The 12209-nt window shown below is 38.7% G+C and overlaps 1 protein-coding gene across 1 annotated transcript in view; it reads right to left on the bottom strand.

The window, feature by feature from the left end:
- The window catches only part of LOC106874271 (sideroflexin-5), a 20485-nt gene that overhangs the window by 4074 nt on the left and 4202 nt on the right, over positions 1 to 12209 (bottom strand). Inside the window, exons 2-9 of the mRNA XM_014921934.2 lie at positions 11176 to 11349; positions 10183 to 10237; positions 8354 to 8379; positions 7640 to 7750; positions 6838 to 6903; positions 6651 to 6741; positions 5528 to 5643; positions 4435 to 4520 (exon numbers count right to left, since the gene is read on the bottom strand). Coding sequence (XP_014777420.1) covers positions 4435 to 4520; positions 5528 to 5643; positions 6651 to 6741; positions 6838 to 6903; positions 7640 to 7750; positions 8354 to 8379; positions 10183 to 10237; positions 11176 to 11349 — 725 coding nt within the window. The remainder of the gene's footprint in view (positions 1 to 4434; positions 4521 to 5527; positions 5644 to 6650; positions 6742 to 6837; positions 6904 to 7639; positions 7751 to 8353; positions 8380 to 10182; positions 10238 to 11175; positions 11350 to 12209) is intronic.

Here is a 12209-nt window from a genome sequence, read left to right as displayed (position 1 = left end):
ATATATATATATATATATATATATATATATATACATACACACGTAACTTATTACATAAATATTTATGCAACATCCTACTTCTCTTTTCTCTTTGTGTGTATGTGTGTGCGTATGTATATATGTAACCATCCAGACATAAACACACATACACACATATATATGTACATTATATACATTAGATGAATATTTATGCAATATCCTGCTCATCTTCCTTTTCCCTATACATCTATATATATATATATATATGTGTGTGTGTGTATATATGTATGTATGTGTGTATGTATATGAATCCAAGAATATGTATGAGTGTAGTGTACACTGGTGGTGGTGGTGGTGGTGGTTGTCGTGGTGGTAGTTGTCGTGGTGGTAGTAGAGGTATGTAGCTGTTGGTGCTGCAGTTGAATATTCATGCCAGCTTCTGGAACAGAAGAGACAGGCAATGTAATATTAAATGGAAAGTAAGAAGTTTCTACTACCACCACTACCGCCGCTGCTGCCGCCACCACCGTCATCACCACCATCACCACCAATGCCACCATGACTTCCACCACACACAAAACACACAACAAAAATATCTTGAATCCCATTTCTGAGAGACATTGAACCATGAGACACAGGAGGTGGAAAGTTCATTTCAGGTGAAAGAAAATAAGAAATATATTTATTCATCATTGTTGTTGCTGTTGTTGTAGCTATCTTCATCATCATCATCATCATCATCATTATTATTATTATTATTATTATTATTATTATTATTATTATTACTACTACTACTACTACTACTACTACTACTACTACCACTAAGGTGCTGAGCTGGCAGAATTGTTAACACACTGGGCAAAATGCTTAGCAGTATTTCGTCTGTCTTTTTGTTCTGAGTTCAAATTCTGCCAAGGTCAACTTTGCCTTTCCTCCTTTTGGGGTTGATAAAATAAGTACCAGTGAAACACTGGGGTCGATGTAATCAACTTAGCCCCTTTCCTGAAATTGCTGGCCTAGCACCAAAATTTGAAACCATTGTTGTTATTATTATTATTATCATTATTATTATTATTATTATTATTTACTTTTAAACTGCATGTTTGTTACAGTCACTTGCCGAGACACACCTAGCGTCCTTAGACGAGTGAAGGATAAGAAATGGTTAGCATGCCTGGTAAAATGCTTAGAAGCATTTCGTCCGTCTTCACGTACTGAGTTCCGCTGAGGTTGACTTTGCATTTCATTCTTCGGGTATTATTATTATTAATTACTTTTAAACTGCATGTTTGTTATAGTCACTTGCTGAGACACACCCAGCGTCGTGGGGCGAGTGAAGGATAAGAGATGTTACAGTATGGCTGAAAGCTTCAGGAGGAGAAGTAGAGAATTATCTTCATGTAATACAACACAGACATTTAAATGGATAGGGGGTTTTCTAAGGATGTAGGCAGTACTTGTCAGCACAATCTTTTGGATATCTCTGAGACATGGTTCTCCTGGGATCTTACCTAGATATTTCTGACATCCCTTTTTTATCATAGCTAGGGCACCTACAATAAAAGGAACAGTTCTCGTTTTAAGATTCCACATCTTTTGTATTTCAATTTCCAGGTCCTTATATTTACTTAATTTGTCAAATTCCTTTACAGATATATTTTTATCAGTGCGAACACTTACATCTATTAGTCTACAAGTATTTTCTTCCCAGTCTTTAATAATTATGTCTGGTCAATTATTATTATTATTATTATTATTATTATTATTATTATTATTATTATTACCATTTTCATTGTGGGAGTTTTAGAATCATTAGAATAGACACAAAATGCTTTGCAGTATTCCCTCCAGTTGTTTAAATCATAAGTTCAAATCCAGCCAAGGTCAATTTTGCCTTTCATCCCACCAGAATCGATAAAATTAAATACCAGTCAACTATTGGGGTCCAAAAGTCTCAGCTAGTCTCCCCACATTCCTCAAAACTGCTGGTCATGTGTCTAAATTGGAAACCAGAAATGTCAGCAGACAAGCAAAACCAGAAATGGCAACATTGGACCATATGTCTGGTGCTGTTTCTCTGGACTCTTTATGTTCTGGCTTCAGATTCCACAGACGGCAGCTTTGCCTTTCATCCTTTCAAAGTTGGTAAAATAAATTACCTTTCATGTCAGCATGGAAAATGGATGTTAAATGATGATGACGATGATGACGATGAATATGTTAAATGATGATGACGATGATGATGATGATGGTGATGATGATGATGATGATGATGAACTACACACCTCTTCAACAAATTATTGTTTGTTCTTTAACCCCAAGTCAGCCTTGACTGAACAGACCTTATAATGAAAACTATACCAACCACGACCACCCTGTCTCTATTATTATCATGTTCAGGGATACTGGAGCACAGATCATCCAAAATGTCATTTTGTGAGATGGTAGAGAGTAACTGGAGGGAGAACTGGCTTCTATTTTTAGCAGATAGAGCAACCATATTGAAGCTCCCTCACGAGATCAACCAATTAATTATGTTGTGGTAAAGTAAGGAATAATTGATATAAAGACAAAGATTGGCAGGGCTGGGGGTGGAGAATGGGAGAATTGGTAGAGTTGCCATAGAGATTACCGTGTGTTTGTCTTTGCTCTGGTTATCCGTGCAGTGAATAGAAAATCCTGTTGAGGTCAACTTTGTTGTTCATCTTTTCTGGACATCAAATTCGACTTCTTAGAAAATGTGTGTGTGTGTGTGTGCATCTATGTGCATTCACATGTGTATGTATATCTGTGTGTGCATCTGTGTATGTGTGTGCATATGCATGTATGTTCTTAGTAAACTGCATCCAGTAATGAGGTCCCAGTTCAGGAGATCTGGAGCTGTGAGGAATGTGGAGTCAGCCCTTATTTACCATTATTCCCAGGTCCATTCTGACGTGGAATGATAGCGTCTACCAGAGTGGTACTTTGAGCTTTTTTCTTTAGATTCCTCTGATATGAAAGACAAAGTTAGATGCTGTGACATATTGAGCAATGAGATTCTGATACCCGGGTATTGAGAATGATCGGGTTCAGTTTTAGTATTCTCGTTTGTGAGAGCAGTCAAGTTTATTCCAGATATTCTCAGTTTAAAAATCATTGAGAGGATGTTGGTGTTGCCTTGGCAGACGTTTGTGCTCTCTGACTGCTCTTCTTATTATTAATGCAATCCACTACAGTTTGGATTAGATTAATTGGTATAAACAAGGATCAATAGCTGAATCAACCAACCCTACAGTATATAACTGGTTCGTGTTCTATCAACCACTAAGTAATTGTTTCTAGCTTAGGTGCAAAGCCGGAAATTTAGGATTAGATATACCATTGATCCACCCTCCTACCTGTACTTGACCTCAAAAGGATGAAAAGTTGACCTCGGCGGAATTTCAGCTCAGACTCTAACGAAATACTTAAAAACATTTTGCATTATTTTTGCCAATGCACTGCTTTAAATAGTGACATCTGATTTAGGCACAAGGCCAGCCATTTTGAGGGGAGGGGTTAGTCGATACGGCCAATCCCAAGTGTAAGACTGGTACTTTATTTTATCGAACTCCAAAGGATAAAAGGCTAAGTCGACCTCGGCGGGATTTGAACTCAGAACGTAAAGAGCGAGAACACTGCAACGCATTCTTTCCCCTCCGTTAACAATTCTGCCAACTCGAATCCAATGTGAGCAATACGAACGGAGAAGGTGAAGGGACATAACTCTGCTATTACAAAATGAAAGAAATAAATATTTTCTACTTACGACATCAAACACATTTGAGATTTAGTATAATTACATCGATCCCCAGTATGTGACTGGTACTTTATTTCACCAGTGGAAGGACGAAAGATGATGTTGTCTTCCCGTTTGAATTCAGAAAACAAATAGAACTACGTTAATACTACAAGGTATTTTGTTCCCTGCTCCACAAATTCGACTGGACACCTCTACATGGGCACGTAACCTGCTAGAAATACAACTAAATTTCCCCCAAACCACAGCCTAGCATATCAAATAAAGTCGACGTTAGATAATGTAGACATAGATGTACAAATAGACAGGGGTGTCACACCTGGAACGTCTTTGATCAAAAGTTTGCTCAATAAATATTAACCGGGAAATAAACATTAACAAAAATAACAATGACAAGTTTAACAAAGGGACATCTACACCATTTTGTCAACATGTTAGAAATAGCAGCCAAATCTCCTCATCACATCTTGCTCTCTTAAAAAAAAAAGAAGGACCCACTGGACAATGTAACACTCTAAATACACAAAAAGATGGGATGATCAAGATTAGTGCACCTTTCATCATAGTTCTGCTCATCAGGGTTGACCTAGGGTTGAAAAATAACAACAACAAGTAACGTAAATTATAGCAACAACAACAACATTGGAGAGAAAGGGATAATTTCGTGAACTCACTTTTCTAGAAGCGACATAATTAATGGAGGAATGATGAGGATTGGTGCCGGCAGAAACATTCTGGTGAGCGCAGTTTGGAACAAGGCCTGTAAGAATACAGAGATGCACACAAAGCATTTCGATATAAAAGTCAAAGATAGGAATTCATGCATACAAGGATATGTGTGTGTGTGTGTGTGAGTGTATATATATATATAGAGAGAGAGGGGGGGGGGAAGTGGTTGTGTGGTAAGAAGGTAGCTTTCCAACCACACGGTTCCAGGTTCAGTCCTATTGCATGCTACCTTAAGCAAGCATCTTCTACTATAGCCCTGGACTGGCCAAAGCCTTTACCAAGCATTAAAAAAAAAACGAGGACTAGGATTTATTCATTCAACTAAAACCCTTTGAAGTAATGCTCTAGCATGGCCTCAGTCACAACTAGGAATACATGTCACAAAAAGTCAAAAGTTAGTCACAACCCTAGAGTCCCTCAACCAATTCCAATTTCTATGGTATTTAAATATCTCAGATTATAAAACCAACCCCCGACCCTACCTCACCCAGAAATGATACCATTTTAGCCTTTTACCGTTAATTATGTTGAAGGTGCCTCCCTTGCACAACAACTGAGCCTACATGAGTTATTTCCCTTGTTTATATTCCATTTTTCATTCATATCTCTGGAGGTGAACTACCTTTATATTGCCTCTACGATTTCCTTTCCCGGATGATGTCATTTCACTTCACTTGAGCAACTAAATCTCAGGGGGAAAGGCATGAAAGTCACTGTCTCTCCGGTTCTCTGTCCTATATAATCTAAAATCACTGTATTTACCTCATTCTATTTTAGAGGACAAAAGATAATCATGGTTTAGCAAAAGAGACCGATTAAATAAATCCCAACCTTAACGAAAAACTAAGTACAGGGGTCAACTAAACCCTTCTGTCCAATGATTAGAAGAAGAAAGAGATAGAAAAAATAAAAGAATATAGACATAGTCAACCCACACTGAAATGAGAGGATTTCATATAAAGCTGTTTGGAAGGAAATGGAAAGAAGGAAGAAAGAGAGACGCAAAATGCAGAAGATTCAAGAAATGGTTTCTCTCACCACTTTTGCTGCTACGACTGATGCCCCAAGAGGTTTGTTGTTGCTGTCAAATACTTCAATACCTTGTGGTATTTCACTGTTCCTCATCAGAACCACATTACAAGTACTCGCAGTTGCTATCAATAAAATACACAAATAAATTCATCAACAAATATAAACAAGCATTTATTTAAGGCTTCTTTTTCTTCTTAATTAGTAATTTATATTGATCTTGTTTTAATTAAGTATTTGTTTAATTAATTTTTGGACTAACAGCTATAGTTAACTATTTGTCCCAAGCATATAGACATGTGTGTGTGTATACATTCATGTGAAGGCAAGTGGCCTAATGGTTAGAGTATCACACACAAAATTGCTAATCACAGGTTCAATTCCTAGACCTGGGCAGTGCGTTGTGTTCTTGAGCAAAACACTTCACTCCATGTTGGTCCATTCTGGTGGGATGTTGGTTTGCTCACCTTGCCAGCAGAGTGGCATTAGCCAAATACTAAAATGATGTGAAGTGTATTGTGACCAGTGACGTATAACAACATTCGATAGTCTGGTCAATATCATGACATGTATATACATACATACATGTGTGTGTGTGTGTGTGTGTGTGTGTGTGTGTGTGTGTGTGTGTGTATGATGCTATATCTCTCCTGTCATCACATGTGTTTCATTCACCGGTTTACAAACAATGCTTCATGAATGAAGTCATTTGTTTGTCTTCCAGGCTGCATGAAAGTATGGCCAGGCTGTTTTGTTTTTCAAGAGAGTGTAAGATTATTATTATTATTATTATTATTATTACATCACATAGAAACAAGTGAGAGAGGGACACAAGAAGGGCCTTAGGCCAAAGAAAACACGGCCCCAACAAACATTTGTCTGACCCATACACGCAAGGAAAAGTAGATATCAAAATGATGATGATGATGATGATGATGATGATGATAACATTATTCCAGCAAACACTCTCATAAGACTTGAACCCAGTATCTCTGGATAAACAGGAACAGGTCGGGAAGGAAAGTAAAAACAAGACAAAACAAAAAAAGACTCGTAAAAAAAATAAATGATTTGAAAGATGAAAGAAATGGCAAAATGTAGAAGAGAGAGAGAGAGAATTGTTGCCACTCACCGACAGCAGGAAACGGCACGAATCTTTTGATGAAAATTTTGGTAGCAGGGCTAAAACGTTCAGCTTTTTCTATGAGGACACTGATGCCAACCTGGGATACAAAGACCAAACCAAAATTAATGGATGAAATGTATTTGTACAAAGTTCAAATAGTTATAAGGGAGACAACCGTGTGTTAACTACTTACAGCTATGGAGACGGCGGTGGAAACAGCTCCGACGTACCCTACTATGAACCGTTTCATGGGGGTCGGCTGCGGAAGATAAACAATATATATACCCACTGTTAAATAGTATGGATTATATATGCATACACACACATGTAACTTACACATACACGAAAACACACACACACACACACATTCGTACTTCAGACATGCACAAATGTACTCACACCCGTACTTTACAGATGGACATATACATATATGCATGTACAGGCATATTTTGCAAATGCTCGTACCTATTTTCACCTGTGTGTGTGTACATATTTTACACATGAGCATCTATTTGGTCTAGTGGTCTGGAATAACATGAAATAAAGTGTCTTGCTCAAGGACTCAATGTGCCACCAGGAATCGAACTCACGACCTTATGATCATGAGCCAAATGTCCCTAACCACTTAGCCACTTAGCCTTCACTACAACACACAATAGCCTTGCATCAAATACAAATGATTTGATCTATAAATATACATATGGCATGTCTTTGTCAAAATAGTTTCCTGCATTGAAAATACCCGCCAAGGGGCAGTCAGGAGTATTTCTCCAAATATAGGCAAAGGTATGGCTGTGCAGGTAAGAAGTTTGCTTCCCAACCATGTGGTTTTGGGTTCAGTCCCACTGTACAGCACCTTGGGTAAAATGTCTTTTACTATAGCAAAAGCAACATTTCTGAGATGAGGAGAATAGACCAAAAATGACAAACATTAGGAAACTGCAGAGAAAGTTCTAGAATGGTTGGTAATGTTCTCCCTGCTGTCTTCAGCTTACCTTGGTAGCATTTCTGTTGGCATAATTAACGCAGGCGTTGTGGCTTTGATTCATCCATTGCCAAAGGATTGTCTTGCCAATGGTTGGATTTGGCAGCAGCATTCCAATAACCTGCAGGAAACAAAGAGTCAAATTTCTGAGTAGTAGTAGTAGTAGTAGTAGTAGTAGTAGTAGACCTCATCAATTTTTATCAAATATTTTTATCTAATTCTAACAATTTATATGTTAATCAATGAATGTCAAATATTGTATGTTTATGCAGTATAATGTATATGATTATATAGATAAACACTGGCCTGGCTGTGTGGTAAGAGGTTCACTTCCCAACCACATGGTCCTGGATTCAGAACCACTGTGTGGTACCTTGAGCAAGTGTTTTTTTTTTTACTATAACCTCAGGCTGACCAAAGCCTAGTGAATAGATTTGGTAGACATTTGGTTGGCATTAGGAAGGGCATCCAGCCATAGAAACCATGCCAACAGACAGTAGAACTCAGAGCAGTCTTCTGGCTCGCCAGCTCCTGTCAAACTGTCCGACCCATGCCAGCAGGGGAAAGCAGATGTTGAATGATGATGATGGTGACTGATGCATGTATGCAATGCAGACAGACAGACATATGGTGTAGTGGGTGGCAGTTGACCTATGGTTAAAACAACAACAACAACAACAATAAATAGTGAGGCCATTAATATAATTAAAGACAGAATACTTACAAATGGGGAGCCAAATGGCACGAAACCTGAAAGAGGGAGGGAAAAAATGAGATTAATAAAATCCTATTTAGTATTTAGAACCCTGCCCTCCATTTACCATATATGGAAGTGGAGAGAGACAGAGAGACAGACAGACAAGGAGAGAGGGACGGAGGGAAGGAGGGAGAGAAGGGGAAAGAAGGGCGACAGGGAAGGTGAGTGAGAGAAGATGGGAGTGACAATAGTTTCAGAGTGGAGACTAGGAAAAGTGAGGATGGCTGAGAGATGAGGTAAAGTGAAGTGAAAGGGTTCACTCATGCAGGAATGCGTGGGTGCAGGGTGGTGTTATGTGGTAAGAAGCTTGCATCCCCAACCACATGGTTCCAGGTTCAGTCTTCCTGCATGGCACTTCGGCCAAGTGTCTTCTTCTATAGTGTTCAGCTACCAAATCCTCATCAGTGGATTTGGTAGCTGAACTGCTAAGCTATGGGGATGTAAACAAAGCAACACTGGTTGTCAAGTGGTTGTGGGGGACAAACAAGATGCAAAGACACACACGTCCTGGGGTTGATTCATTAGACTAAAATTCATGAAAGCAGTGCCCCAGCATGGCCACAGTCTAATGACTGAAACAAGTAAAAGAAAAAAGAGAAAAGGGGACAGTTAGTGTGGTGGTAGTAAGAGTGAGAGATTGCAGTTGATAGTGAGTGCAATGAAAGTGGGAGTACAAGGGTACAGGTGGGAATCAATAATGTTTGTCACCCCAACCCTCACCCCAAATACATGAACACCATACCTGGGAAACCCTGAAAGACCCTACAAACAACAAATCTCTCAATCTAGATCCTCTTTCAACGATGACCCCCACTCCTCACCATTACTAAAACTATTTCCCAAAGACTTGGAATCTTCTTTAAAAAAGGGAACTACTTCGGCCCTGTTGACCACCCTGTTGACCCTCAACAAAGACTCACATCACAGTACTGGAACATTATTACTACTACTACTACTACTACTACTACTATTGTAGTTGCTGCTACGGACATCCTGGACCACAGCCATACGAAGATCGTCTATCTTTGCTGACAGTGAAATGGCAGCGTTGTTAGAGTATCAGAGTAAAATGCCTGGTGGTATTTGTTCTGGACCTCTGTACACTGAGTTCAAATCCTGCCAAGGTCAACCTTGCTTTTCATCCTTTCAGGGTCCATAAAGAAAGGAGCCTCTCATTAGTGGGGTGAATCCTTCTTAATGTTTCTCTTTTACTGGGAAAATTATTTGTAATCCTACCTGGAGATTGGATGGAAACTACCCGGTTTCGATCCACAGAGCACCCTGCATGTCACTAATGGTGGGTCCAATAAACCCTTCGAGAATCAAGGACCCAAGACAAAGCAAGGCCCCTATTTACAACAGGCTTCCAAAGATCTCCACATCAACACATTATAGCCGTGTCTTCACAGACCTGTGTCTTTTGTCTCTCCTACTGCTACCACAACAAGGGTCTCAGTTCCATTCAACTCCTACCCTCAGCCCTGGTCATCGTCCACCTTTCCCATCACCTTTTCTGTGTCTTGTCTCCCAGAACAATAGAAAACATTCCCACAATCCTTCAGAGTTGACCTTGGTGAAATTTGAACTCATAAAGACAGACGTAAAGGTGCTAACGATTCTGCCAGCTTGCTACCTTAATAATAATAATAATGATAATAATAATAATAATAATAATAATAATGATAATAATGATGATGATGATGATGATGATGATGATGATGATGATGATGATGATGCATGCAGCCAGGAAAGAACGGTAGAGGAGAATAAAGAAACAAACAAACATGTTATTCTACCTGACATTCGGAAAGGCATAAATATTTTTTCACCAGTATCAGGATGTATGATGGCCTGAAATAGTGAGAGAGAGAGAGAGAGGGAGAGAAAATTGAAAGAGATTTCAAATATAAACCTATTGGATCAATTAGCTGACAACAGACTTACTTCCTTAAGACCTTCCCTCTCTGTGGCGCATTGGCCATCGATGACTTTTCTCCACTGTTCTTCACTCTGGGACTTTCTCATTTCATTGCTGGTGAAAGGCCTTCTTCCCCACCCATATATCTCATTGGTTTTAAAATGTCATCAATGCATTGTCTGGAACTTGCAATCAGTTGTAAATCAGGTCAAGATACCATATCTATGGAAATATGGTGAGTTTGGGGCCGAATTTGTTGAAAATAGTTTAAACAAAAGTCATTGAGAGAAGCATGAGCTTCACAACATCCTAATCCATCATTTGCTGCCTTGTGTCAATGTTTTCAGGTAAGAGAGATAACCATAGGTGAACTCAAGTCAAATGATCGATGGTTCAAACCCCATTGCAGTCATAGAGCCAAGCTCATAAATAAGAACATTATTATTATTATTATTATTATTATTATTATTATTATTATTATTATTATTATAATTATTATAGACTGCAGTGATGATGTAATGAACAAAGGTTCTGTTAGCATCAAGTGCTCACCTTAAGTTCTTGCACAGAGAGATACAGGGATGAATTTCCTAACCAAGGGAAAACATTTTTGTCAGTAATTTAAAAACGGAATAACGTTTTCAATGGGGTAGAAATAATAGTAGTGGCTATAGTGATGATGATGATGGTTGGGGATAGTAGTAGTAGTAGCAGCAGCAGTGGAAGTAGCAGTAACAGCACCAGCAGTAGTGTTGGTGGTGGTAGTAGCAGAAGTAGTTGCAGCAGCAGTAGTAATACAGTAGTGTGTATGTATACGTGTGTGTGTGCATATGTGTGTAATACAAAGTAAAAGTGTGTATAAAGATCTTACCTGCTTGACCTTCTGTGCCTCCCACAACTGTCTGTTGGGGACATTGTCAGGAAGTTGACCATTTTTGTAGAGTTCTAACAACTGGATGGAAGACTGGAGTTTCTTATCACTGACCAACAGAGTTCTGGGGTCAATAACGTCCAGGAAATGTAACAGACGTCCTGTGAATGTCTCCTAGAAAAATCAATAGTATGTATGTATGTATATAGAGAGAGGGTGATGACTGTAGTAGGTGTGGGCTAACATACTCTTGGGAATGTGGGTTAATGCACTTAATGTACATGGAGTAGGCTAACATTTTTAATACACTGAAAGTAATACACTTAATACAGTGCGTTAGGTTAACATAATACGGTTAAGTGTGGGCTAATATATTGTAGCGAGTGCAAGTCTAAATGAGGTGAAACAAAAAGAATACTTTATCTGTTATAATTAAACTTAATGATGAAATGAAAATCGTCAGTGATGATTACTGTCAAAATCAGTAAGGGAGAGAACTCTGAAATTTAAATTGATTGAAAATTAAATGTTGATATGAAGTGGTGGGGATTGCAGGTAACAGAGAGAGGTAGTGTAGAGGGTGTGTAGTGTGGTGTGTGTAAGTAGTTCTTTCTGTATGTGTGTGTGTGTGCAGAGAGAGAAAGAGAGAAGAGAGAGAGAGAGAGAGAGAGAGAAGTGGAGTATTGGACCTTTTTACCAGAACAATAACGTTATATGCGTACTGTGTTTCTACATTCAGCATTAAATGTGAGTGTCTGAGTATGTGTGTGTATATTTGCACATTATGTCAAAGTGTGTGTATGTGTAACAGAGAGAGAGAGAGAGAGAGAGAGAGAGAGAGAGAGAGAGAGAGAGAAGATAGAGAGGGAGAGTGTATCTTCAATGTGTATGTGTGTGTGTGTGTGTAATATCTCTGCACATCCCTTACAACCCCTCCACCTTCCCTCTGTGGATATTCCTTCAGTGATTACAAAACAAAAATATGTATAAAAACTAAAATTTGATTGTTTCTAATAGCTTTAACCTTTGTTCAC

Source organism: Octopus bimaculoides, chromosome 18 (assembly GCF_001194135.2).
Source record: "Octopus bimaculoides isolate UCB-OBI-ISO-001 chromosome 18, ASM119413v2, whole genome shotgun sequence".
Classification (NCBI taxonomy): domain Eukaryota; kingdom Metazoa; phylum Mollusca; class Cephalopoda; order Octopoda; family Octopodidae; genus Octopus; species Octopus bimaculoides.
Note: the sequence above shows the minus strand (reverse complement) of the source record. Positions and strands in the feature narration are given on the sequence as shown.